This window comes from Microcaecilia unicolor, chromosome 7, assembly GCF_901765095.1.
Source record: "Microcaecilia unicolor chromosome 7, aMicUni1.1, whole genome shotgun sequence".
Lineage (NCBI taxonomy): Eukaryota > Metazoa > Chordata > Amphibia > Gymnophiona > Siphonopidae > Microcaecilia > Microcaecilia unicolor.
The window spans coordinates 277,139,710-277,165,604 of NC_044037.1; the positions used below are offsets into that span (position 1 = coordinate 277,139,710).

The window sequence follows — 25,895 nt, forward strand, 5'->3', positions numbered from 1 at the left end:
TCACCCAATCCAAAGTCTATTTCCCCCTCCTTTAACCACCCGAATTCTTCCCAGTTCCTCTCATCAATTTGTTATCTCTCTTCTAATCAGTACTCTCCATCACATTCTAGTATGACACGTTAGGCAGTGTGATAATTACACATCAGTCTGGTGATAGAGTGACTTCCAGAAAGCATAAAAGAAAAGTCCACATGATAATATTAATGATGGACTTGGGATAATCCACTGCTTATTTCTAGGACAAGCAGCATAATATCTGTTTTACTCTTTTAGGATTTTGCCAGGTACTTGTGACATGAATTGGCCACGGTTGGAAACAGGATACTGGGTTTGATGGATCTTCAGTCTGTCCCATGACAATGCTTATGTTCTTACTAGTAAAAAAGCCCCGTTTCTGATGTAAATGAAACGGGGGCTAGCAAGGTTTTCTTCTGTGTGCATGTGGGAGTGTGTGTGTCCCTGCCCTCTTCTGCCCTCTCTCCCTTCCCCTCTGCTCTCTGCCCCCTCCCCCCTCGGAGTCGAGTCCTTCAGTGTTTCCTGCTGTGCTGTGTTTGTGTTATAGAGATAGTGAGGGCTTCTGCCCTCTCTCCCCTCCCCCCTCTGAGTCCTTCACTGTTACAGAGAGAGCGATTTGATTTCGTGCTTTGCTGTGTTTTCCTTCACAGTTTGTGATACAGAGAGAGTGAGGGCGGGGCAGACACTCATGGGGAAACCGGATATCTCTCCCCCTTCACACTTCCGGCTGGAGGCTTCATTTAGAACGTTGGTGGTGCCTTTTATATATAGAGATATACAGCAGAAGTTTCTTTCTACATCAATGTACATTACATGAACCAAATGAAACAGAGTGAGAAGACAAGGATTATGTGATGTTACAGTGAAACCGAGCTGCATTCAGCAGAGATGAACACTGTTGTTTTGTTTTTTTTTGGACTGAGCCTTGACACTGACAGAACTCCTTTAGAACTGGCTCAGCGATCTTAGAAGCCACCTCGTGCCAAGCCAGAGAGATCAAGCTTGGTTGGACATAACTTTTGCCTGTCTTTGAATCTGCAGTAACCGCCCTGTATGTCATCAGTCACAGAAAGAACAACTTTGATTTGCTAATATGATACTGGTAAACTCTAACATCTAATATAATAAAACGCACCCTCAACGTTCTGAGGACAACGTTCTGAAGCCATCTGACGTCACTCCCAGGCTGAAGGGTTCGTGGATTCATGGTGTGAAGCCTTCAAGCCAGCCAGCCGTCTCTGCCCCGCCCTCGCGTCAAACGTCATGACGTCGAGGGCGGAAAAAAAAAAAAACAATTCCGGCAGCACAGTGTCAGGGAAGGAGGCGGCGCTCCCGACGTCTCTAGCCTTCCCTTCGCTGTGTTCCGCCTTCTTCTGACGTCACGGATGACGTCAGAAGAAGGCGGAACACAGCGAAGGGAAGGCTAGATGTCGGGAGCGCCGCCTCCTTCCCTGACGCTTCGCTGCCGGAACCGCCACGGAGGTAAATTTAAAAAGAAAAAAAAAAAAAAAAGGGATGTTGGGGGGAGAGAAGAGGGTGGCCAGTAAAATTGAACAATGGTAGCGGGAGGGCAGGGGAGAAACGACAGCATGGATGCGAAGGGGGGGCATGGATGCGAAGGGGGGGGAGAAGAGGGCGGGCCAGGCTGGGACATGGGAGAGAGAGGAGCATGGATGCGAGGGGGGGTCATGGAAGGGAGAGAGAGGACTTGCTGGAAAAGGATGAATGGAGGCGGCAGGGGACAGAGGAGCATGGATGGGCATGGATTGGGAGGGCAGGGCTCAGGGAGAGAGGGGAATTGCTGGAAAGGGATGAATGGAGGGGGCAGGGGACAGAGGAGCATGGATGGGCATGGATTGGGAGGGCAGGGCTCAGGGAGAGAGGGGAATTGCTGGATAGGGATGAATGGAGGGGACAGATGGGCATGGATGGATATGGATTGCAGGGCAGGGCTCAGGGAGAGAGGGGAATTGCTGGATAGGGATGAATGGAGGGGACAGGTGACAGAGGAGCATGGATGGGCATGGACTGGGAGGGCAGGGCTCAGGAAGAGAGGGGAATTGCTGGAAAAGGATGAATGGAGGGGGCAGGGGACAGATGGGCATGGATTGGGAGGGCAGGGCTCACACTCTCTCTCTCATATACAATGTCTTTCTGACTCTCACTCTCACACACTCTGTCTCACACTGTATCACATTCACTCTCTATGTGCCACACAGTCACTCACACACTCGCTTGGTCTCATACACTCACTCTCACAGAGAATCTGTGTCTCACACACACTCTCTCTCTCGCCCACACACACACACTCTCTCTCACACTGTGTCTCACATACACACTTGCACACACTCTCATTCTCACACACACACTCTCTCACAAACACACTCACACCCAGACTCACTCTCTCTCTCACACACACACACTCACACTTTCACTCTGACTCTCAGTCACTCTCACATACACTCTCCCAAACATACACACTCCGAGGAAAACCTTGCTAGCGCCCGTTTCATTTGTGTCAGAAACGGGCCTTTTTTACTAGTGTTTAATAAATTTGGGACATTTTACAGTCTCTTCCTTTGCATATCGAACTGATACTGATATAAAGCCAACAGAAATCCCAGGAAAGCAGAGCTTCTTGTCCTTCATAGTTCATATCTATACAACCTTTCAGCCCAGAGGCAGTTTTAGCATACTGGTGAATGATTTTCTTTTTATTGCAACAAATCGGATGGGAAGCCCATCTCTTGCCAAGTCTCTTAAAAACCTAGAGTAAAGTAGCCTGATGTTTTGAAGCCTGCCTCTGGGAGAGATTTGAGTCTCTTCTCACCTTGTTTCTAGCTCTTTCATCAGATCTCCTTTTTCATGTAAAAGTTGTTCACTCTTTGTCTTCCATTCTCTCAGTTGGTCCTGGTAAGACTGAACACACACAGAATCAAGTATTCACTGCCATATGTTTGCAGAGCATTTTTCACATATATATTTGATTACTCAGCATGCAGGCCTGTTGCAATATACCTTGAGTAGTGCTTTATAATTTGGAGTTGCATCTAGATTTAAGAGAGGGTCCTTATCCTTTCCTTTGTCTTCTCTGCCACCTACGTCATCTTCGTATCGCCTGTGAAACAAAAATTACTTTCTCTATTGAAAATTCTATACACGATTAAGTTTATAAACCTGTTTAATCCAAAACAAATTAAGCAAAAGCTGATAACTGTTTCTGGTGACTCATTACAAATACAAGACTATATTTACCTTTACCTTTATAGTCTGTATTACTGCTAACTTAAAAAAAAGAAAACCAATTTATAACATATTGAAGGTAATCAATAGAAATCAAACAAAATAAAACACGGAAAAGAAAATAAGATGATACCTTTTTTATTGGACATAACTTAATACATTTCTTGATTAGCTTTCGAAGGTTGCCCTTCTTCCTCAGATCGGAAATAAGCAAATGTGCTAGCTGACAGTGTATATAAGTGAAAACATTCAAGCATTACTATGACAGTAAAATAGATACCATTGGAGATTCTACATGGAATGTTGCTACTATTGGAGATTCTACATGGAATGTTGCTATTCCACTAGCAACATTCCATGTAGAAGCCTGCGCGGCCACATTAGTGATCCGCAAGGGCCGACTTCTACATGGAATGTTGCTAGTGGAATAGCAACATTCCATGTAGAATCTATAGAAATCAAACAAAATAAAACATGGAAAAGAAAATAAGATGATACCTTTTTTATTGGACATAACTTAATACATTTCTTGATTAGCTTTCGAAGGTTGCCCTTCTTCCTCAGATCGGAAATGATCCAGTTTTTGAAATTTGCACATGATAAACTTAAATCACTGAATAGATAAACCAAATATGCATAGCCATTTTCCACATGCTTCCAAGATGGAAATCATACCTTAGTTTCTTCTGTAAATGGTAAACTTGACTTTCATATGAGCCAATTACATCTAGCAACCTGAAACAGAGAAATGTATTAAAAAATGCATACTAACCTAAAAGTAACGTAAAAAAAAAACATTCACGCTGTTTCTCTAAGATCACCATATCAGTGAAAAAATAATACAAAATCTTTTTCAATTTTTCTTTTCTAATAATTTAATTTAGTGGGAGAAAAAGACTTCAGATCTATGTCCCTACTACTACTACTACTATTTAGCATTTCTATAGCGCAACAAAGCGTATGCAGCGCTGCACAAACATAGAAGAAAGTCCCTGCTCAAAGAGCTTACAATCTAGTAGACAAAAAAATAAAGCAAACAAATCAATTAATGTGTAGAGGAAAGAGGAGAGGAGGGTAGGTGGAGGCAAGTGGATACAAGTGGTTACGAGTCAAAAGCAATGTTAAAGAGGTGGGTTTTCAATCTAGATTTAAAGATGGTCAAGGATGGGGCAAGATGTAGGGGCTCAGGAAGTTTATTCCAGGTGTAGGGTGCAGCGAGACAGAAGGCGCGAAGTCTGGAGTTGGCAGTAGTGGAGAAGGGAACAGATAAGAAGGATTTATCCATGGAACGGAGTGCACGGGAAGGGGTGTAGGGAAGGACGAGTGTGGAGAGATACTGGGGAGCAGCAGAGTGAGTACATTTATAGGTTAGTAGAAGAAGTTTGAACAGGATGCGAAAACGGATAGGGAGCCAGTGAAGCGAAAATCAAATAAGTGGACCTACAATCAAACTCAAAGCTGTCATTAGTCAGAAAAACCTCCACACCTTATTAAGTGCAAAGTTTGTGCAAAAACACTGTAAATATAGCAGCAGGCAATTATTTATAAAAACAGTAGCACTTAGCTGGAATGGCATCAGGTAAACTTACTGTGTATCTTGTCTATCACTTGAGCCCAAGCCAGCATATTTTATGCTGTTTCCAGAAAGCAGCCAACACCAGTTGACTAGCTGCGACTATTGTGATGTATAAGAGAAGCCCCTCCTGGTCTCCCTGTTGTCTTTTCATACCTGATTGCCAGTATGAATACTATTTGAGGGGTAAATAATTTACCTCGATACAGTGGCGTAACCAGACCTGACACTTTGGGTGGGCCCAGAGCTAATATGGATGGCACTGTGTATATAGGTATGAATAGTGTTTCTTGAGATCCTACAAAATAATGCCTTAGAATGCACTTGATGATGGATTTCTAAGTAGTCTGCCCGACAGCTGCCCTGTACCAACGTAAACCACATACATACTTAATGGAAAAAACAATATTTTTAAATATAGTTACATTATGCCATATCAAACTTGGCCAGACATAAGTCTGCTATGAAGGCAAAGATCTCAACGCATGACAGGATCCTGCAATATATCAGGGGCCTAGCTACAGGTGGGCCTGGGTGCTCAGGCCCACCCAGTTTATCCTGATAGGTGCCGAAGTGCACAGCCTTTCTGCCGCGGCTCAGCCACCTTCCACCTGCTTTTAGGCAGCCGGCAGCTCTTCAGTCCTCCTCCTCCTCCTCTTTGTACAATGTTTTTTTTGGGGGGGGGGGTTTAAGTGCGGGTCGGGTCCTGATCCGGAAGTCGGTAGGCTGTGGCCATTGATTTTAGCACTGATGCCTGCACTGCTATCCGTTGCTCACTCCGACCGTCCGATTTGGTTTCTGCTGCTCTGCCTTTCTCCTTCCAGTGTCCTGAAGTGCGCAGGATGGCGCCGCAGTGCCGCACGAGACAAGCTGCCAGCAGTGTTGCGGCTCCTCCATTGTGCCCTCGCTGGATGAAGGCAAGATCAGCATTTTGTTAATCCCCCATGGCTCACAACAGGCACAGGAGCCAGCACACATGGAGTGTAGCACAGTGCTCACTGAGTCTGCACCACCTTCCACCAGATGCAAGCAACTGCCCAGGTAAAAAAAATATATATATCTTTTTTTAATTTTAACATGTGCAGTGTAATGCTGGCTAGTGGAGGGCTTCTGGGTGGGGGTGGGATTTTCACTGCCTATGACAAAAAAGGTATATTTAATCATTAAATATACTTTTTGTTTCCTTAGGCATTGAAGAGCCCACCCTCATCCAGAAACCCACCAACAATAAATGTTCGTAGTTGCCCAGGTTCCAATGGCACTGCAGGAGGATTCAAATGAAGCTCCACATCAATCTAACAAAAATATGGGTAGTTAAAAAGAATTCCATTCTACAATATGGTTAATATGCATCGATTACACTAAGATGTATCCTAGCACCTTTGGTTTTCACTCCTGTATTCAAGCAGTTTATTGTGTGGCAAATCATATGACCTTCTATGACTCCTTCTTAGATACCAGAAGAATCTGAGCGATCATTGGAGAAAACTCCTTCGCTCTTAACATCCAAGTCGGGAGGATGAGAGATTGAACGTTGGGTTCTACAATATAAGAGTTGGAAAAAAAAGTGTTCAACTCGACTGGCTCCCTGATGGACAAATATCATAGGCTCAGAAAGCAGATTTGCCTCAGTCAAGTGGGAGCTGTGAGAATCATATTCCCATGTTCTCTTTGAGTTTTACTGGTTTGCTCCACTGGAGGTATGGGGGGGTGGGGTTACATACACAGAATCTCTTCTTCCAGTGAAGAAAGCATTTGATGCCAGACTGCTGTCTGACCTATCTCCATCTTGAAGAGAATACTGGCACTTTGTGTTGATGCCTTCTCAAAAGCATCATACGCCATGCATACAAGATGCTTTTCACATTCCAGTTTGTGCCAGAAGTGAACTAAACTTGGCCTGAGCCTTCTGAGAGAGACCTTCATTGATGCTGTATCCCTTCAGAACAGTGTGCAAGTGTGAACCATGCAGCTCTGGTAGGATGCTATGTGGGACTAGAGAATATAATTCTGGTAAAGTCTTCTCTCAAAAGGTCTTATAACACTTTTGAGAGCACTTTTGAAGTTGCTGATCTTCTGACACTTTAAAAAAAGAAAAGAAATCAGAGTAAAAAAAATAACAACAAAAAAGGCTGCACCTACAACAAGGATGGCAGGGGCAGGAGCTGTGAAAGAACAATTCAGTGCAGAAACCTCAAAAAAGAAACTAGATGAGAAAGGGGAAAATATTAAGGTATGCTTAAAAAAAAACCCTCAACAAACATAATACTTCTCAAATCTGAGTGCTTCTTTGTGGAGGAGTGGCCTAGTGGTTAGGGTGGTGGACTTTGGTCCTGGGGAACTGAGGAACTGAGTTTGATTCCCGCTTCAGGCACAGGCAGCTCCTTTGTGACTCTGGGCAAGTCATTTAACCCTCCATTGCCCCATGTAAGCCGCATTGAGCCTGCTATGAGTGGGAAAGCGCAGGGGACAAATGTAACAAAAATAAAATAGATACTATTGGAGATTCTACATGGAATGTTGCTATTCCACTAGCACTAGTCAATCGGCAAAAATGATTTTATATATATTAAAACCAGATTTATCCTGTAGCTCAAGACAATAAGTAGTAATCCAGTTTCAAAGTCTTTCTAACCTCTTAATTATTAAATATGTGAAATTTTGGAGAAGATTCCTGGATGATATTTTCTTTTTGTGGATGGGATCGAAATGTGAATTATTGAAGTTTTTGGACTGGCTCAATAATATAAACTCTCATATTTCGTTTACTATGACTATGAATGAAACAGCTATTGAATTCCTGGACTTGCTAGTTTCTAAAGAAGGAGAAAAATTATCTACATCATTATATCGAAAACCTATTAGTAGAAACACTCTTCTACGTTTTAATAGCTTTCACCCTTATCATCTGAAGTTTAATCTTCCTATTAGCCAATTTCTACGTGTTAGACGAGTTTGTTCTTCTTTAAATGAATTTAAGAAACAGGCTAAGGAGTTGAAAGATAGGTTTTTGACAAGAGGTTATCCAAAAGTGGCAATAAAAAGGGCTTATACTAGAGCTAGATTTGCTCAGAGATCATGGTTGCTGCAAGAAACTTCGAAACTAGAAGAAGATTGTCTCACTTGTATTTTACCTTTCACGGAGATAAGTCAGAAAATTGCTAAAGTGATTAAGGATCACTGGCATATTATGCAGCTATATTCATGTTTTGAGGATCTACCAATGATTTCGTATACCAGGGGTAAAACTCTGGCAGAACGCTTTAGCAGAAATAAATTTGATACAAAAAACTCTACAGTGAATATGCAGGGTAAGCAAACTATCTGTGGCCACTGTCAATGGTGTCCTCGAGCGTTAGTGGAGGAAAACTGGAAGGTACCAAATAGAGATAAAACTATGAAGTGTAGACTGAATACCAACTGTGACAGTAAGAATGTCATCTATGCAATTTTATGCCCTTGTGATTTAGTTTATATTGGCAGGACTTCCAGATCCATAAAAACGCGATTAAATGAACACAAATCGAAAATCTCTACTCAAACTTTACAGGCTCCCTTGGTAGATCACTGGCTTCAAAAAAAACATACTTGGGAGGACATTAAATGGAGAATTATTGAATGTTTGGACTATCGGGAGGAGGGTGGGTCGATTAAAAAATTGTTGAACTATAGAGAGCAATTTAACATCTTTTGGTTTCAAACAGTAGTACCTATGGGATTAAATATTGAAATCGAATGGACTTCATTAACTTAAAAAATTCCCCCTTAACCACCGGTAGCGTGATTAGATCTTTTGGCTGCCGGTGGAACGCCTTGGGAGGCGGGGCTTACAATTTTGTAACATTGGAGAAACGTCATTACGTATACCCTATTTAATTAGTTTGGAAAAAAGCGGGCGCAATCTGGGCCAATAACTTTTGCCTAGCTGACGCTAAGATAAGCACGGGGTGAGTGTGTTTGGTTGGTTAAAATTGAATATATGCTAGATACTTTTTATGTAGAAGTACATCAAAATTGGGTAATGGTTTAAATAACTGTTTATTTGTATTTTAGGGGAATGTCCTTGAGACAGCCTACTATGAGCGAAACGTGCACGTCGGACGTTTGATCCCCTGGGTCCGACAAAATCATTAAATTAAGATAAGTTTTTGCAGTAAATATATTTATAGAATTACTTGAAAATGAGAAAGGGAAGAAATAAGAACCTATGAAGAATTGGATGTTCTTTTCAATCGTTCCTATATTTAAAAGGACGATTTACATCACTGAGGTTCAAAAATAACTATATTTTTGATGGAGTATCTATGCTATTAATGCCGTATATACTAATAATTAAGAGGTTAGAAAGGCTATTCCACTAGCAACATTCCATGTAGAAGGCTGCGCAGGCTTCTGTTTCTGTGAATCTGATGTCGTGCAGGACGTCAGACTCACAGAAGCAGAAGCCTGCGCGGCCACATTGGTGATCTGCAAGGGCCGACTTCTACAAGGAATGTTGCTAGTGGAATAGCAACATTCCATGTAGAATCTCAAATAGCAGCAACAGTGGAGGAGTGGCCTAGTGGTTAGGGTGGTGGACTTTGGTCCTGGGGAACTGAGGAACTGAGGAACTGAGTTCGATTTCCACTTCAGGCACAGGCAGCTCCTTGTGACTCTGGGCAAGTCACTTAACCCTCCATTGCCCCATGTAAGCCGCATTGAGCCTGCCATGAGTGGGAAAGCGCAGGGTACAAATGTAACAAAAATAAAATAGATACTATTGGAGATTCTACATGGAATGTTGCTACTATTGGAGATTTCTACATGGAATGTTGCTATTCCACTAAACTAGCAACATTCCATGTAGAAGGCTGCGCAGGCTTCTGTTTCTGTGAGTCTGATGTCCTGCACGTACGTGCAGGACGTCAGACTCACAGAAGCAGAAGCCTGCGCGGCCACATTGGTGATCTGCAAGGGCCGACTTCTACATGGAATGTTGGAATAGCAACATTCCATGTAGAATCTCAAATAGCAGCAACAGTGGAGGAGTGGCCTAGTGGTTAGGGTGGTGGACTTTGGTCCTGGGGAACTGAGGAACTGAGGAACTGAGTTCGATTTCCACTTCAGGCACAGGCAGCTCCTTGTGACTCTGGGCAAGTCACTTAACCCTCCATTGCCCCATGTAAGCCGCATTGAGCCTGCCATGAGTGGGAAAGCGCAGGGTACAAATGTAACAAAAATAAAATAGATACTATTGGAGATTCTACATGGAATGTTGCTACTATTGGAGATTTCTACATGGAATGTTGCTATTCCACTAAACTAGCAACATTCCATGTAGAAGGCTGCGCAGGCTTCTGTTTCTGTGAGTCTGATGTCCTGCACGTACGTGCAGGACGTCAGACTCACAGAAGCAGAAGCCTGCGCGGCCACATTGGTGATCTGCAAGGGCCGACTTCTACATGGAATGTTGGAATAGCAACATTCCATGTAGAATCTCAAATAGTAGCAACAGTGGAGGAGTGGCCTAGTGGTTAGGGTGGTGGACTTTGGTCCTGGGGAACTGAGTTCAATAATTCCCACTTCAGGCACAGGCAGCTCCTTGTGACTCTGGGCAAGTCACTTAACCCTCCATTGCCCCAGGTACAAATAAGTACCTGTATACAATATGTAAGCTGCATTGACCCTGCCAAGAGTGGGAAAGCGCGGGGTACAAATGTAACAAAAAAAAATAACTAAAGGGAAAAATGAGACTGATCCAATATGCTGCAGCTGTGCAGAATTACTGCACATGGCCAAAGGTGTTGAAGATAGATGAACTGTTTGTCCTCAGAGAAAAAAAAAATGAGAACAAAATGTACAAACTTCTGAAGGCCGGTAAGAAAGCAGCATAAAACGTATTGTACTGTTTTGGAATCTTGCCAGGTACTTGTAACCTGGATTGGCCACTGTTGGAAACAGAATGCTGGGCTTGATGGGCCTTCGGTCTGTCCCCGTATGGCAGTACTTATGTTCTTGTAAACAATTTGCTTAGAGAAAGGACAGCTTTTTCTGTCTTACGTAGGTGACATATTTATTTTAGCACCAATCACAGAACACGTAAATCAGTCATTTCTGGCACTAACAAAATTATATTGATAAGATTAAAGATTGGGTATTAACTCAATTAAATTAAATACTAATGAAACTAAAGTACTTTGGCTAGGTAAACACTGATTCTCTACCAGCAACGGTGTCACTGAATCCAACTGATCAATTGACAATAGACAATACATTGAGGGGCATAATCGAACGGGCACCCAAGTTTTCCTTGGGCCGTCCTCGTAGGACATCCCCGCGAAGGGGTGGGGAAACAAGATGGGCGGCCATCTTTCGTTTCGATAATACGGTCGGGGACGCCCAAATCTCCACATTTAGGTCGACCTTAGGGATGGTCGTCCCCAATTTTCGGCAATAATGGAAACCGAGGACGCCCATCTCAGAAACTACCAAATCCAAGCCTTTTGGTCGTGGGAGGAGCCAGCCTTCATAGTGCACTGGTCCCCCTCATATGCCAGGACACCAACCGGGCACCCTAGGGGGCACTGCAGTGGACTTCACAAATTGCTCCCAGGTGCATAGCTCCCTTACCTTGGGTGCTGAGCCCCCCCCAACCCCCCCCAAAAAAAAACCCACTCCCCACAACTGTACACCACTACCATAGCCCTAAGGGGTGAAGGGGGGCACCTACATGTGGGTACAATGGGTTTCTGGTGGGTTTTGAAGGGCTCACATTTACCACCACAAGTGTAACAGGTGGGGGGGGATGAGCCTGGGTCCGCCTGCCTGAAGTGCACTGCAGTACCCACTAAAACTGCTCCAGGGACCTGCATACTGCTGTCATGGAGCTGGGTATAACATTTGAGGCTGGCATAGAGGATGGCAACAAATTTTTTTTAAGTTTTTTTTTTTAGGGTGGGAAGGGGGTTGGTGACCACTGGGGGAGTAAGGGGAGGTCATCCCCGATTCCCTCCGGTGGTCATCTGGTCAGTTCGGGCACCATTTTGAGTCTTGGTCGCAAGAAAAAATGGGCCAAATCAAGTCGGCCAAATGCTCATCAGGGACGCCCTTCTTTTTTCCATTATCGGCTGAGGGCGCCCATATGTTAAGTACACCCCAGTCCCGCCTTCGCTACGCTGCCGACACGCCCCCGGGAACTTTGGTCATCCCTGCGACGGAAAGCAGTTGAGGGCGCCCAAAATCGGCTTTCGATTATGCCGATTTGGGCGCCCCTGAGAGAAGGACGCCCATCTCCCGATTTGTGTCGGAAGATGGGCGCCCTTCTCTTTCAAAAATAAGCCTGATAGTGTTACAAAAGTTCTGGGAGTAATTCTGGATTCTTCTTTGCCATCAGAAAATCAAGTAAATTGCCTTACCAAAAATGTTTTTTTTCCAGATTGAAACAATTTAGAGCTGTTCGACCTTATTTCTCAGAAAAACATTTTGCACTGTTTGTATAGGGTTTGATATTGTCTCAAATAGACTATTGTAATGTATTATATCTTGGAATCTCCGTTTGAATTCTTCTCTGCAATTTGTTACTTCAAAATATATATGCTCACCGAAGTTTTGGGCGATATAAGTTTAATCATTCACAGAATCTGATTTTGATGATGCATGGCTAATACCGGCAGTGAACAAAGGACTGATGTGACATATTATGTAGCTTTGACGAAACCTCAAGGCCTTCGTCCATTGTATTGAGTGATGGCCTTGTGGATCACAGACTCTGGCTATCATGATATTAATAAACTTTTGCATAGTTTGCAGACTACTCCTCATTAGTGGAGATTATTCATCTACAGAAACTTCATTATAAATTTCTCTTGAGAATGTATATCCATCCATCCATCCATCCATCCAGAGTTCGGAAAATGGGATGTCCTACAGACGGCGCCTGCATAAAGTGTCACAGTCTAGATGCTTCTTACAAACATTGTGTTTGGGACTGTAGACCAATTCGTCACTTCTGGCGGACAGTTTGGGAACACTTGAGTCATATGTATCAATGTAATTGGCAAGCAACACCTCAGGTGTGTGCTGGACAATGTTACTATGATCATTCAAGTCTTTTTGCGCAAAAAGCTTTGTTGATAGCCAAGCGCTGCATCATGGTTCAGTGGATCCACCCAGAGGTCCCTACTTTAACACAATGGCGTAATTACATGCACGAATTGCTGCAGATGAACTTGGTTACCATTTGTGGACACTCTTACTGCCTGAGTGTGTTCTTACTTAAGTACACAAATGTGGAATGCACTACCAAAGAGTGTGAAAACGATTCACGACCATCAAAACTTCAGGCGATCATTAAAGACCTATCTGTTTTGCAAGGGCTACTGGTCCTACTTAAATGCCTCAACTCTGCAATGCATTAATACCTTACATCGCATTGGACATTATATATTCCTTTACTTCCTTGTCCCTTTTTGTATTTGTTTACTCTAACCTTACCTGACCCTTATTTTAAACTGTATTTGTTTAACATCTACCGGACTTGGCGATCGCCTTTACGGTATAATGTAAGCCACACTGAGCCTGCCAATGGTTGGGAAAATGTGGGATACAAATGTTACAAATAAATAAATAAATAAACTATTTTGAACAATTTGGACATTTAGTTCTTAGATGGCTTTAATGTTTTCTGTTCTACCTAATCGACTGTTCTTTCAAGTATTTTGTGGAAAGGTAAAAAGGAATGTTTTTTTTTTGGGGGGGGGGGAAGAATCCATATTTTATTTACATTTTCTTTTATTTTTCTAACTTGGCATTTACTGGCTGTGTCTTGGTTGCTAGGACTGTTGTATTTTTTTGATTTGTGCATTAATGCTTGTATTTCTTCACCCAACGCATAATTAAACTCTGGAATTCATTGCCGGAGAAGGCAGTTAGCTTAGCAGAGTTTAAAAAGGGGTTAGATGGTTTCCTAAAGGACAAGTCCATAAACCACTACTAAATGGACTTGGGAAAAATCCATAATTCCAGTAATAACATGTATAGAATGTTTGTACGTTTGGGAAGCTTGCCAGGTGCCCTTGGCCTTGGATTGGCCGCTGTCGTGGACAGGATGCTGGGCTCGATGGACCCTTGGTCTTTTCCCAGTGTGGCATTACTTATGTACTTGTATTTATTTGCTTTAGGTGAAAATTTCAATAAACAAATTGAAACATAAGTTTTATCATACAACATCTCTGTTGAAAGAATTTCCAGTTCATGTTTGATTAGAGTTTAAATCTTGTATTATTTACAAGATATTTACTTGGTGCTGTACCAGATTATTTGACTTATCTTTCAGGTTATACAGGATAATTGCTTACGTAATCACCAAATAGTTAATTTTCTAGAGCAGTATACTGGACACCTACAAGGCTTTCCAAATCTGCATTGTTGCTACCTCAGTTCTTCAAAAAGCTGAAATTAAGAGAAGCCAACTCCTTGGGGAGGTGGGTGGGTTTTATGAGTTCTGATATTCTGCTACAGAACATTTGTTAAAAAAAACTAAGGAAACTGTAAAACCTAAGTAGGATTTTTCAAAGGGGGAGAGAAACAAAGCCAAAGTGGTCCCAATGCAAATAAGGCACTTTGAAATTTTGCACAGGACTTCTTGAGTAGGAAAAAAAAAGGTGTATTTTAACCATAGGGTCCTGTGGAAAGAACACTGAGATGGCCCAAAACAAAAAAGGCAGCCCTGTATATGTACAGCACACCGTTCTAGAAAGCAGATGATGTCACTCATTTGTGAGGGCTGCATATCCAGTTTGTCCTTGGAGAAATACAATTTCATGTACTATTAGTAAACCAATGGGGACCTCAGTGCTTCCTTTGGCACCAGCTGAAACAGCATGTCATTAGCATGTCATTACCTCTTGCCTTGACTACTGCAACCTACTCCTCACCGGCCTCCCACTTAGCCACCTATCCCCCCTTCAGTCCATCCAGAACTCTGCCGCACGTCTTATCTTCCGCCTTGACCGATATACTCTTATCACCCCTCTCCTCAAGTCACTTCACTGGCTTCCGATCAGATACCGCATACAGTTCAAGCTTCTCCTACTAACCTACAAATGCACTCGATCTGCAGCCCCTCCCTACCTCTCTACCCTCATCTCCCCTTACGTTCCTACCCGAAATCTCCGCTCACAGGACAAATCCCTCCTCTCGGCACCCTTCTCCACCACCGCCAACTCCAGGCTTCGCCCTTTCTGCCTCACCTCACCCTATGCTTGGAATAAACTCCCTGAGCCCATACGCCAAGCCCCCTCCCTACCCATCTTCAAATCCTTGCTCAAAGCCCACCTCTTCAATGTCGCCTTCGGCACCTAACCATTATACCTCTATTCAGGAAATCTAGACTACCACAACTTGACATTTCATCCTTTAGATTGTAAGCTCTTCTGAGCAGGGACCGTCCTTAGTTATTAATTTGTACAGCGCTGCGTAACCCTAGTAGCGCTCTAGAAATGTTAAGTAGTAGTAGACGATTTTTACATCCCACTCATACCGCATACATTCACTCCAGACTTGTAATTTGTGTTCACACCAAAAGGAGAGAAGAGAACGAAGTTCTCTTTTAATCACTTCTGGGACCATTTCTCCTCTTTATTTCCACTGTTCCTCTTCCAAGCCTCTCTGAATAATATTGGCGATGCACGGCAGTACTTACGGCTCATCCAGAGCAGACTTGTGCCTTGGGGATCGCTTGTGGAGCTGACGAAAAGCTTTGCTCTGTCTGGCTAAGCGTTGCTCTTCTCCCTTCACCAGCATGCGGAGCTTTTCTTTCAACTTTACAATTCGCTCCTCTTGTTCGAGCAGCTGCTGCTTTTGTTGATGATACTGGCTCTGTCAGCAAAGAGAAAATAAATGAGTTTAACTTGAAGCAAAACTTTACAGAAAAAAGTAGTATACAGTCCAGCTTATTTTCGAAAGAGAAAGACGCCCATATTTCGACCCAAATCAGGAGATGGACGCCTTTCTCTCAAGGGCGCCCAAATCGGTATAATCGAAAGCCGATTTTGGTGTGACTCCAACTGCAGTCTGTCGCGGGAATGAACAAACTTGACGGGGGCATGTCGGAGGCGTGGTGAAGGCGGGACTGGGGCGTGTTTATCTTCCGAGGAGAGATGGGCACCCTCGGCCGATAATGGAAAAAAGAAGGGCAGCAGTAGCGAGAATTTGGCCCGCTTTTTTTGGACACACAAACAAGTCCCCAAAAAGTGCCCCAACTGCCCAGATGACCACCGGAGGGAATCGGGGATGACCTCCCCTGACTCCCCCAGTGGTCACTAACCTCCTCCCACCAAAAAAAAATAACTTTAAAAACTTTTTTTGCCAGCCTGTATGCCAGCCTCAAATGTCATACCCAGCTCCATAACAGCAGTATGCAGGTCCCTGGAGCAGCTGTTAGTGGGTGCAGTGGACTTCAGGCAGGTGGACCCAGGCCCATTCCCCCCCCCCCTCACCTGTTCCACTTGTGCTGGTAAATGGGAGCCCTCCAAACCGCCCCAAAAACCCACTGTACCCACATCTAGGTGCCCCCCTTCATCCATAAGTGCTATGGTAATGGTGTAGAGTTGTGGGCAGTGGGTTTTGGGGTGGATCTGGGGGGCTCAGCACCCAAGGTAAGGGAGCTATGGCCTTGGGAGGTATTTTAAATTTTTTTTTTTAACTTTTTACAACTGCCCCCTAGGGTGCCCGGTTGGTGTCCTGGCATGTGAGGGGGACCAGTGCACTACGAATCCTGGCCCCCCCATGACCAAATGCCTTGGAGTTGTTCGTTTTTGAGCTGGGCGGCTTCGGTTTCCATTATCGCTGAAAACCGATACCGCCCAGCTCAAATCCGCCCAAATCCAATGCATTTGCCCGGCACCAACCGTATTATCGAAACAAAAGATGGACGCCCATCTTTTTCGAAAATACGGTCTGTCCCGCCCCTTCGCGGACATGTCCTCAGAGATAGTCGCCCACGGAGATGGGCGTCCGCGTTCGATTATCCCCCTCAGTGTGATGATTGAAAGCAGAGAAACACACATCCATCTGACATTACACTGAATATATACAAAAGACAATAAACTACATCAAGATATTAATTTTGCCAAAAGAAACCTAATAGATGAGATGACTCACACAGTTTCCTGGTAGCTTACAAAACAATTAGATCTACGTAGATCTAGCGAGGATTTTGCATCAGGGGAGTTAGTTTGCTATCGGACTCATTTTCAAAGCATTTAGACTACAAAGTTCCATAGGTTACTATGGAGCTCATTTTCAAAAGAGAAAAATGTCCAGAAAGTGGCATAAATCTGTATTTGGACGTTTTTCTCACAAAAACATCCAAATTGGTAGTTTCAAACCCAATTTTTAGATGTTTTTCTATGAAATGTTTTTTTTGGGGAGGTCCTTGACACAGCCGGAAGGCGAAACATGCACGTCGGACGCATTTGAGCCCCCAGTCCGAATATACTTAAGATAAGTGCTACAAAATGATATATAAGCAATATAAGCCGATGAAGAAATTAGTGCAGTTTAGAATTGCCATCAAATTATGTTTAGGCAATTTTGCACTACTGAGGCGAGAATGTAAGAGTTCTGAAGAATCATTTAAAGAATTATTATATATAAAAAAAAGTGGGTGGTAAAGAAAAATGTGAAGAAATTGTGTTGGAAGAACAAGAACTGGGATTGTGGAAATTGAAGTGTTTCTATGAAGTCCGTTAGAAATGCCTTCAAATCACAAGGGGGCATGTCAGGGACGTGTTAAAGGTGAGATCTGGGCACACTTGGACACTTTTCAGCCATAATGGAACAAAACCAAACCGTCCAGGACTCAAACGAGCACGTTTTGAGCTAGACCTGTTTTTATAACGAATAAGGCACAAAAGGGTGCCCTAAATGACCAGATGACCATTGGAGGGAATCAGGGGTGACCCCCAATATCCCCCCATTGGCCACTGACCCCCTCCCACCCCCCCACAAATGTGAATACAAATATGATTTAGCAAGCTCCATGACAGAATCAGATGTTACAGCCAGGTCTATTAGAGCAGCATGCAGGTCCCTAGAGTAGTGTAGTGGTCAGTGCAGTGCACTATGGCGTAGCGGGGACTCTGGTCCCTATCTCCCTCTACCTGTCACATTTGTGGGGGAAACTGTGAGCCCTCCAAAGCTCACCAGAAACCCACTGTACCCACATATAGGTGCCCCCTTCACTCATAAGGGCTATTGTGTACAGCTGTGGACAGTGGGTTTTGGGGGGCTCAGAAGACAAGATAAGGGAGCAATGGTGAGATGTGTACCTGGGAGCATGTTTTTGAAGTTCACTAGGGTGCCCCATTTATCTCCTGGGATGTCTGGGAGACCAGTCTACTAAAAATGCTGCCCCCCTCCTCCCCACATCCCAATGGCTTGATTTTCCACATTTTTCAGTTGGACTTTTTTTTTTTTTTAATGGACCAAAAAACAAAACGTCCAACACACAAAACCTTGTTAGAAACAGTATTTTCAAAAACAAAAGACAGACGTTTTTCTTTTTGGAAAATGACCTTCTTTCTTATTCAGATTTTGGAAATTTTTTGCAAAACGTCTAAAGTCAGACTTAGACGTCATATTGAAAATGCCCCTCTATGTAACTTTGTAAGTCTAAGGGGCCCTTTTACTAAGCCGTGGCAAAAAATGGCTTGCGGCAGTGCAAGCACATCTTTTGAGCGCGTGCTGGGCCAGTTTTTGCCACGTCCTAGAAAAAAGGCCTTTTTTTAAATGCTTTGAAATGCTTTGATGTCCCCATGCATACTCCCACCCTCCCACTCTGTCAGACTGTCAAAGTAATGCTTTGATGTTTCTCTCATATATACTCATATATACTATCTGCTACCACATTTGCTTATTTCTGATCTGAAGAAGAAGGGCGACCTTCGAAAGCTAATCAAAACATGTATTAAGTTATGTCCAATAAAAAAGGTATCATCTTATTTTCTTTTCCATGTTTTATTTTGTTTGATTTCTATAGATTCTACATGGAATGTTGCTATTCCACTAGCAACATTCCATGTAGAAGTCGGCCCTTGCGGATCACCAATGTGGCCGCGCAGGCTTCTGCTTCTGTGAGTCTGACGTCCTGCACGTACGTGCAGGACGTCAGACTCACAGAAACAGAAGCCTGCGCAGCCTTCTACCTGGAATGTTGCTAGTGGAATAGCAACATTCCATGTAGAATCTCCAATAGTAGCAACATTCCATGTAGAATCTCCAATGGTATCTATTTTACTGTCATAGTAATGCTTGAATGTTTTCACTTATATACACTGTCAGCTAGCACATTTGCTTATTTCCGATCTGAGGAAGAAGGGCGACCTTCGAAAGCTAATCAAGAAATGTATTAAGTTATGTCCAATAAAAAAGGTATCATCTTATTTTCTTTTCCATGTTTTATTTTGTTTGATTTCTATAGATTCTACATGGAATGTTGCTATTCCACTAGCAACATTCCATGTAGAAGTCGGCCCTTGCGGATCACCAACGTGGCCGCGCAGGCTTCTGCTTCTGTGAGTCTGACGTCCTGCACGTACGTGCAGGACGTCAGACTCACAGAAACAGAAGCCTGCGCAGCCTTCTACATGGAATGTTGCTAGTGGAATAGCAACATTCCATGTAGAATCTCCAATAGTAGCAACATTCCATGTAGAATCTCCAATGGTATCTATTTTACTGTCATAGTAATGCTTGAATGTTTTCACTTATATACACTGTCAGCTAGCACATTTGCTTATTTCCGATCTGACCAAGAAGGGCGACCTTCGAAAGCTAATCAAGAAATGTATTAAGTTATGTCCAATAAAAAAGGTATCATCTTATTTTCTTTTCCATGTTTTATTTTGTTTGATTTCTATAGATTCTACATGGAATGTTGCTATTCCACTAGCAACATTCCATATAGAAGTCGGCCCTTGCGGATCACCAACGTGGCCGCGCAGGCTTCTGCTTCTGTGAGTCTGACGTCCTGCACGTACGTGCAGGACGTCAGACTCACAGAAACAGAAGCCTGCGCAGCCTTCTACATGGAATGTTGCTAGTGGAATAGCAACATTCCATGTAGAATCTCCAATAGTAGCAACATTCCATGTAGAATCTCCAATGGTATCTATTTTACTGTCATAGTAATGCTTGAATGTTTTCATTTATATACACTGTCAGCTAGCACATTTGCTTATTTCCGATCTGACCAAGAAGGGCAACCTTCGAAAGCTAATCAAGAAATGTATTAAGTTATGTCCAATAAAAAAGGTATCATCTTATTTTCTTTTCCATGTTTTATTTTGTTTGATTTCTATTGATAACCTTTAAAGGGGCTGAAAAATGGATGTGCAGCAAAATAAAAAACAGCGTGCGTCCATTTTCGGCCTGAGACCTTACTACAACCCACTGACTTAGCGGTAAGGTCTCACACACTACTGGGCAGTAGGCCTGCAGCGCACATCCACTACCGTTTACCACTGGATAAGCGCCACGCAGTAGAAAATAGAAAATATTTTCTACTGCGTGTTCTTGGAACACACCAAATTCAGAATTACCACCCGGGGCACTTGGTAGTTGGGCGATAATGCTGATTTGGCGTGCGCTGGATGTGCGTAGGCACTTACGGACCTTTGTAAAAGGACCCCTAAGTGCTTTGAAAATACGCCTCACAGTACCCTGTGGAACTAAATATGCCTCTGTGTGTATAAATAGTGAAAGCAAAAATTGGGAAAGTGAAAAGTGGAGATGTGATAAAGGATACAAGAAGGGTAGGTCAGAAGATTGGAAGCCAAAAGGACAGTGGATGATTTGGACTTGTGTCCTCAAAAGCTCATGCTTCAAAGAGGTTAGTCCACAGAAGGCAAACAGCCTCTTTGTTGTAAGAAGATAAGGGACTATCTTCATCAATTCCCTCCTGATTTAACCTCTAACTTAAATTTACACAGAAACACAGAATATGATGATAAAAGACCATAAGGCCCATCTGGTCTGCTCTTCAATCCTAGTGCAATGTTATGTTCAAATCATTTTTATTGACCACATTGCTTTACTGTTAACACCACACAATGATACAATAAGTCAATCATAGAGAAAGCAATGTTATTTTTTTTACATATTTATCAACCAACATACCATGAAACCCTTCCCATCCCTACCCTTGCCCTCCCCTTCCCAGCATTCTCCAATCTCCCCCCCCCCCCACCCTCCCACTGAACTGCTTCAGTTCAAAATGTGATTTCTCCCTCTAGAGGGCAAAGTTAATCACAAAGGTTCCCACTGAGCGCAAACTCTACGTCCTGAGACACTGTCTAAGGAGCGAATGCTGCATCTATCCAATCTCATTTGTTGTATTAGCTGCGCACTCCAAAGGGCCAGGGGTGGTCTCTGGTCTGACATCCAAGATCTTAAGATGGTAATAAGTCCAAAAAAGATCCTAGTGCAATGTTATAGAATCCAGTTATTTCTGGTTATCCCCACTTCTTCACATCAAGGGATCCTCTATGCTCATTCCATGCACTCCTGAATTCTCTTACCGTTTTTTGCCTTCACCACTTTTACTGGGACGTTCCAGTCATTCATTGCCTTTTCCAGGAAGACATAATCAAATGTCCCTTAGCATCCCTCCGGACCAGCCCAGGATTGGACTGATGGGTTGTGCACGCCTTCCAGCAGGTTGGGCCAGTCCAGAGGGATTAAAGGAAAGCAAATTAGCAGGTAAGGTCTAATTTCTCCTTGCTCCCAAATCTACCCCACTGAAGCCTCACACTCTGACCTGCTTGCACACTATACCTCTGAGGAATTTAAATGCTTCTATCACATTCACCCCTCTCTCTCTCCTGTCTTCCGAGGTGTCTATATATTTAGATTCATGAGCCATCTCACATGGCTTTTGGTGTAGATCCCAGATTAGTTTACTGGCCTCTCTCTGGACCAGCTCCACCATTTCAATAGCCTTTCAGGAGGTATTGGCTCCAGAATAGGACAATATTCAAGGTGAGGTCTCACTAAAGACCTATACAGATGCATTATGACCTCCTTTATTCCCCACTGGTTATGTCTCTTCGTGTGAATCCTTCTGGCTCTACCCACTGCCTTATCACGCTGTTCTGTTACCGTGAGGTTATTATGTAAGATGTGCTCAACTAATTCTGACCATAATGTCCATCAAGCTCAGCATCCTGTTTCCAGAAGTGCCCAAGTGACAAGGGAAAGGGAATGGGACTTGAGATACCGCCTTTCTGTGGTTTTTGCAACTACATTCAAAGCAATGGGTTAAGTGACTTGCCTAGAGTCGCAAGGAGCTGCAGTGGGAATCGAACACAGTCCCCCAGGATCAAAGTCCGCTACACTAACCACTAGACGACTCCTCCACTCAGCAAGATCCCAAGGAGTAGAGATTTTCTTATTGTTCCTACTAAATCCAGCTCCCCTCAATCTTCCCCTACTCTGTTACAGGGCATGCAATGAGCAAAGGTGAAATTTAATTTCACTTTCCTTTTTTATTTTTTTTTATTTTAGCATGCAGCCTACACAAAATAAATGTACAGTGAAAAAAAAAAGAAAAATGACGAAAAACATCCCTAGTCTTTATTCACCCTATAACTTTGGAACTTGGAGTCTATTTACCTCTGTAGCTTGTTTGTCTTTCTGCAGCTCCTTCATTTGTGTTTGTTGTTGACAAGCTTGTGCTATAAAATCATCTTCTAGCTCCCGGACCTTTGATTTGACAGTTTCCAGGATTTGTTCCAAGTCTGCTGCCCGCTTTTCTTGTCGAGAAGCTCTACCCTGCTGTTGTTGGATGTCATTTCTGTTTTCCCAAAATAAAAAGTTATATCATATGACTTAAATCAATTTTATTCAAATATGATAAAGCCACTTAAATTACTCGGAGTCCTGCACTTACCCCTTTCCCCCCCAACAGCTCTACTCATTCATGTCACCTAGGGCATTTACATCATGTACAGGCATGCAAAAGGGGACTGCCCCTTCACGAGCCCCAAGGGGAGTACCAATTTTATGGGCTTTTTGTGGAGGAGCTCACTGGTATGTTGCGTAACTGCTAATGTTTTAATGGAGTGTGTTGAATGTTTCATTATGGGTGGGGATTTAATCTGGGTCTGTTTGTGGAATTTCTACCTAGATACAAAAAGTTAGGTATTCCAGATATTATTGATTAAGGTATTTATACCCCACATTATCCCCACAGACATGCAGGCTCAATATGGCTTACATAAACCGGAGAGAGAGAGAGAGAACTCCAGGGATATCAGATACAAATGAAAATAGTAGAGTAGAAGGGGCAAGAATATTTGGGGAGAAAAATGAGTCATAAAGGTTTACGGTACTTCTCTACGTTAAGACAAAGAGAGAGAGGAAATATAAGGTACGTCTTAAATGTGTGTTATTAAATGTCAAGTCAGCTTAAAGCATGTCTGACACACTTCAGAATTTATTATTAGAAAAGAAGCTGGATATGGCAATAACGACCAAGACTTCGCTTTGAGATGTTCTTTGTCATTCTAGGAGGGGGATGGGGTAAAGGTTTAGAAGGACTTTAGCTTTCTTTGCTGAAGGATGCAGAAAATCTGCTTGTAAGGTTACATCCTTGGGGGAGGGGTGGTTGTCCTGGTGGTCTATTCAAATCTAGAGAGGATAAGAATAGGTGAGGAAAAAGGGATGGGATTTGATATACTGCCTTTCTGTGGCTACAATCAAAGCGGTTTACATATTTTATACAGGTATCTATTTTCTACCTGGGGCAATGGAGGGTTAAGTAACTTGCCCGGAGTTACAAGGAGCTGCAGTTTCCCAGGTTCTCAGGCTGCTGCACTAAGCATTAACTACTTTTGGATGTGGCTTTGAGGTTCCCCAAATTTAATTTACGTGTTGACAAGGAGGACTGTAGTAAGAGTCAGGCCCTTAGTTTTTACCTTTAGCCCATGTAGATTGATGCAGTTCATGATTAGGTCTACACATTGGAATGGTCATATTTTAGACTCGGGGCTAGATTTACTAAAAGGTGCTACCGTGTTATCCAGCGATATCTTGCATTAATGAGAGTTATTTAGTCAAATGTAGAGGGGGCCAGGGCATAATCTGTGGGGGCCCATGCCCCCGTGGCCCCACGTAGCTACGCCCCTGTTATATATGCAGATGACATCTCAGTTGATCAGAGCATGGTACTAGAAGCCGGTGGCTGCAAGTTAGATTTTAGAGAATGATTATTGTTGAATGAAATTAAAATGGAATATTTTAGTGGATCAGGAGGAGATGCAAATTTGTCACTACCTATTTCATAAGAGCATAAGAATAGCTATAGTACATTAGACCAGTGGTCCATCTAGCCCAGTATCCTGATCCCAACAGTGGCCAATTCAGGTCACAGGTACCTGGCAGAATCCCGAGTAGCAAGATTTCATGCTACCGATCCCAGGGAGAAGTAGAGGCTTTCTCCATGTCTATCTTAATAGAAGATTATGGACTTTTCCTCGAAGAACTGGTCCAAACTTGAACAATATGATATGGTTCTAGTGGGGTAGTAAATTTAAAAGAAATCAGGAAAATAGTTCTTCACTCAATGTGTAATTAAACTCTGGAATTCAATGTGGAAAAGACAGTTAGCTTAGCAGGGTTTAAAAACAGTTTGGATAATTTCCTAAAAGTCCATAAGTCATTATTAAGATGGACTTGGGAAAATCCACTGCTTATTTCTAGAATAAGCAGCATAAAATCGGTTTTACTGTTTTGGGATCCTGCCAGGTACTTGTGAACTGGATTGACCACTGTTGGAAAAAGGACACTGGGCTTGATGGACTTTCAGTCTGTCCCAGTATGGCAACGCTTATGTTCTTATGTCCTAATTCTGGTGGACTAAGTTAAAATTGGAGCTTCAGATTTTGTTTTTGGCGAGTAGAATTTTCTTTAAACTCAAGCAAATTAGGAAGTTATATCCACTTTATAGACTGATCCATTGAAGACTGCTGCTCAGGTCTCAGTGATAGCAATGCTATCTAGGATTATTCAGCACCTTCAGATACTACAAAATGGCGGCCAAAGTAATCTTTTGGGTGTTCCAAAGGCTGGGTACAGCACCACTGTTGCTGATACTGCACTGCTCTCAATAAAGGCCAAAAGTGTATTTAAAATATGAACACTAACTTTTCAAGGCACTGAAAACAGAGGACTTGGTTTATGTTTGCCAACTGAAAAGTGGTATTATCTTTAATTGAAGGTTGATATCATTTCAGAGGACCCTGTTGATAGTTCCTTCCTATAAGGGCACAACTGAAAACAGATTTCAGGGACAGATTCAATTGTGTGGATTCCAATTATTTAACCTTTAGAAAAGTCAAGAGATGGCATTTTTCCAAAGTTTGAGTAATAGAAAACCGATGGTGGGTGAGATCTAGAGGACACTTCAGGAAGAGGGTTAAGGGAGTATAACTGGGATGAGGCTATGGACACATATTGTGGAGGTGGTCGGGGTGGCTAATGCTCATGAGTGAACAGATTATGTTTTTTATGGGGTCCTTTTACTAAGGTGCGCTAAAAAATGGGCTGCACTAGTGTAGGCGCGTGTTTTGGGCGCGCAAAGATCCATTTTTCAGCGCGCCTGTAAAAAAGGTCTTTTTAAAATGTTTGCCGAAAATGGACGTGTGGCAAATAAAAATTGGCATGCATCTATTTTGGGTCTGAGACCTTACCGCTACCCACTGACTTAGCGGTAAGATCTCATGCGGTAACTCTGCGGTAAACATCTACGAGTGTAGAATGACGATTACCGCCTGGTTTCCGCCATGCACAAGAAAATAAACATTATTTTCCGGGACGCATAGCAGATGCGAATAAAAAAAATGAAATTACCGCCCGGGCCATGCAGTAGCTAGGCGGTAACTCCAAATTGACACGCGTTGGGCATGCGTAGGCACCTACGATGCTTAGTAAAAGGGCCCCTATGGTATTTTTTCTTATTTGGATTTTGTTGTACACCACTTTGATCAGTCAATGTATAGGGAAAGTGGAAAACAAATCAACGAAT

The 25,895-nt window shown here is 43.0% G+C and overlaps 1 protein-coding gene across 3 annotated transcripts in view; it reads right to left on the bottom strand.

The window, feature by feature from the left end:
- CEP70 (centrosomal protein 70) overlaps positions 1 to 25,895 on the bottom strand; it is a 79,743-nt gene that overhangs the window by 35,033 nt on the left and 18,815 nt on the right. For all 3 annotated transcript variants that reach the window (XM_030209328.1, XM_030209327.1, XM_030209329.1), the window contains 5 exons: positions 22,484 to 22,664; positions 15,513 to 15,688; positions 3,934 to 3,993; positions 3,034 to 3,133; positions 2,846 to 2,934 (listed from right to left, as the gene is read on the bottom strand). In XM_030209328.1, coding sequence (XP_030065188.1) covers positions 2,846 to 2,934; positions 3,034 to 3,133; positions 3,934 to 3,993; positions 15,513 to 15,688; positions 22,484 to 22,664 — 606 coding nt within the window. The remainder of the gene's footprint in view (positions 1 to 2,845; positions 2,935 to 3,033; positions 3,134 to 3,933; positions 3,994 to 15,512; positions 15,689 to 22,483; positions 22,665 to 25,895) is intronic.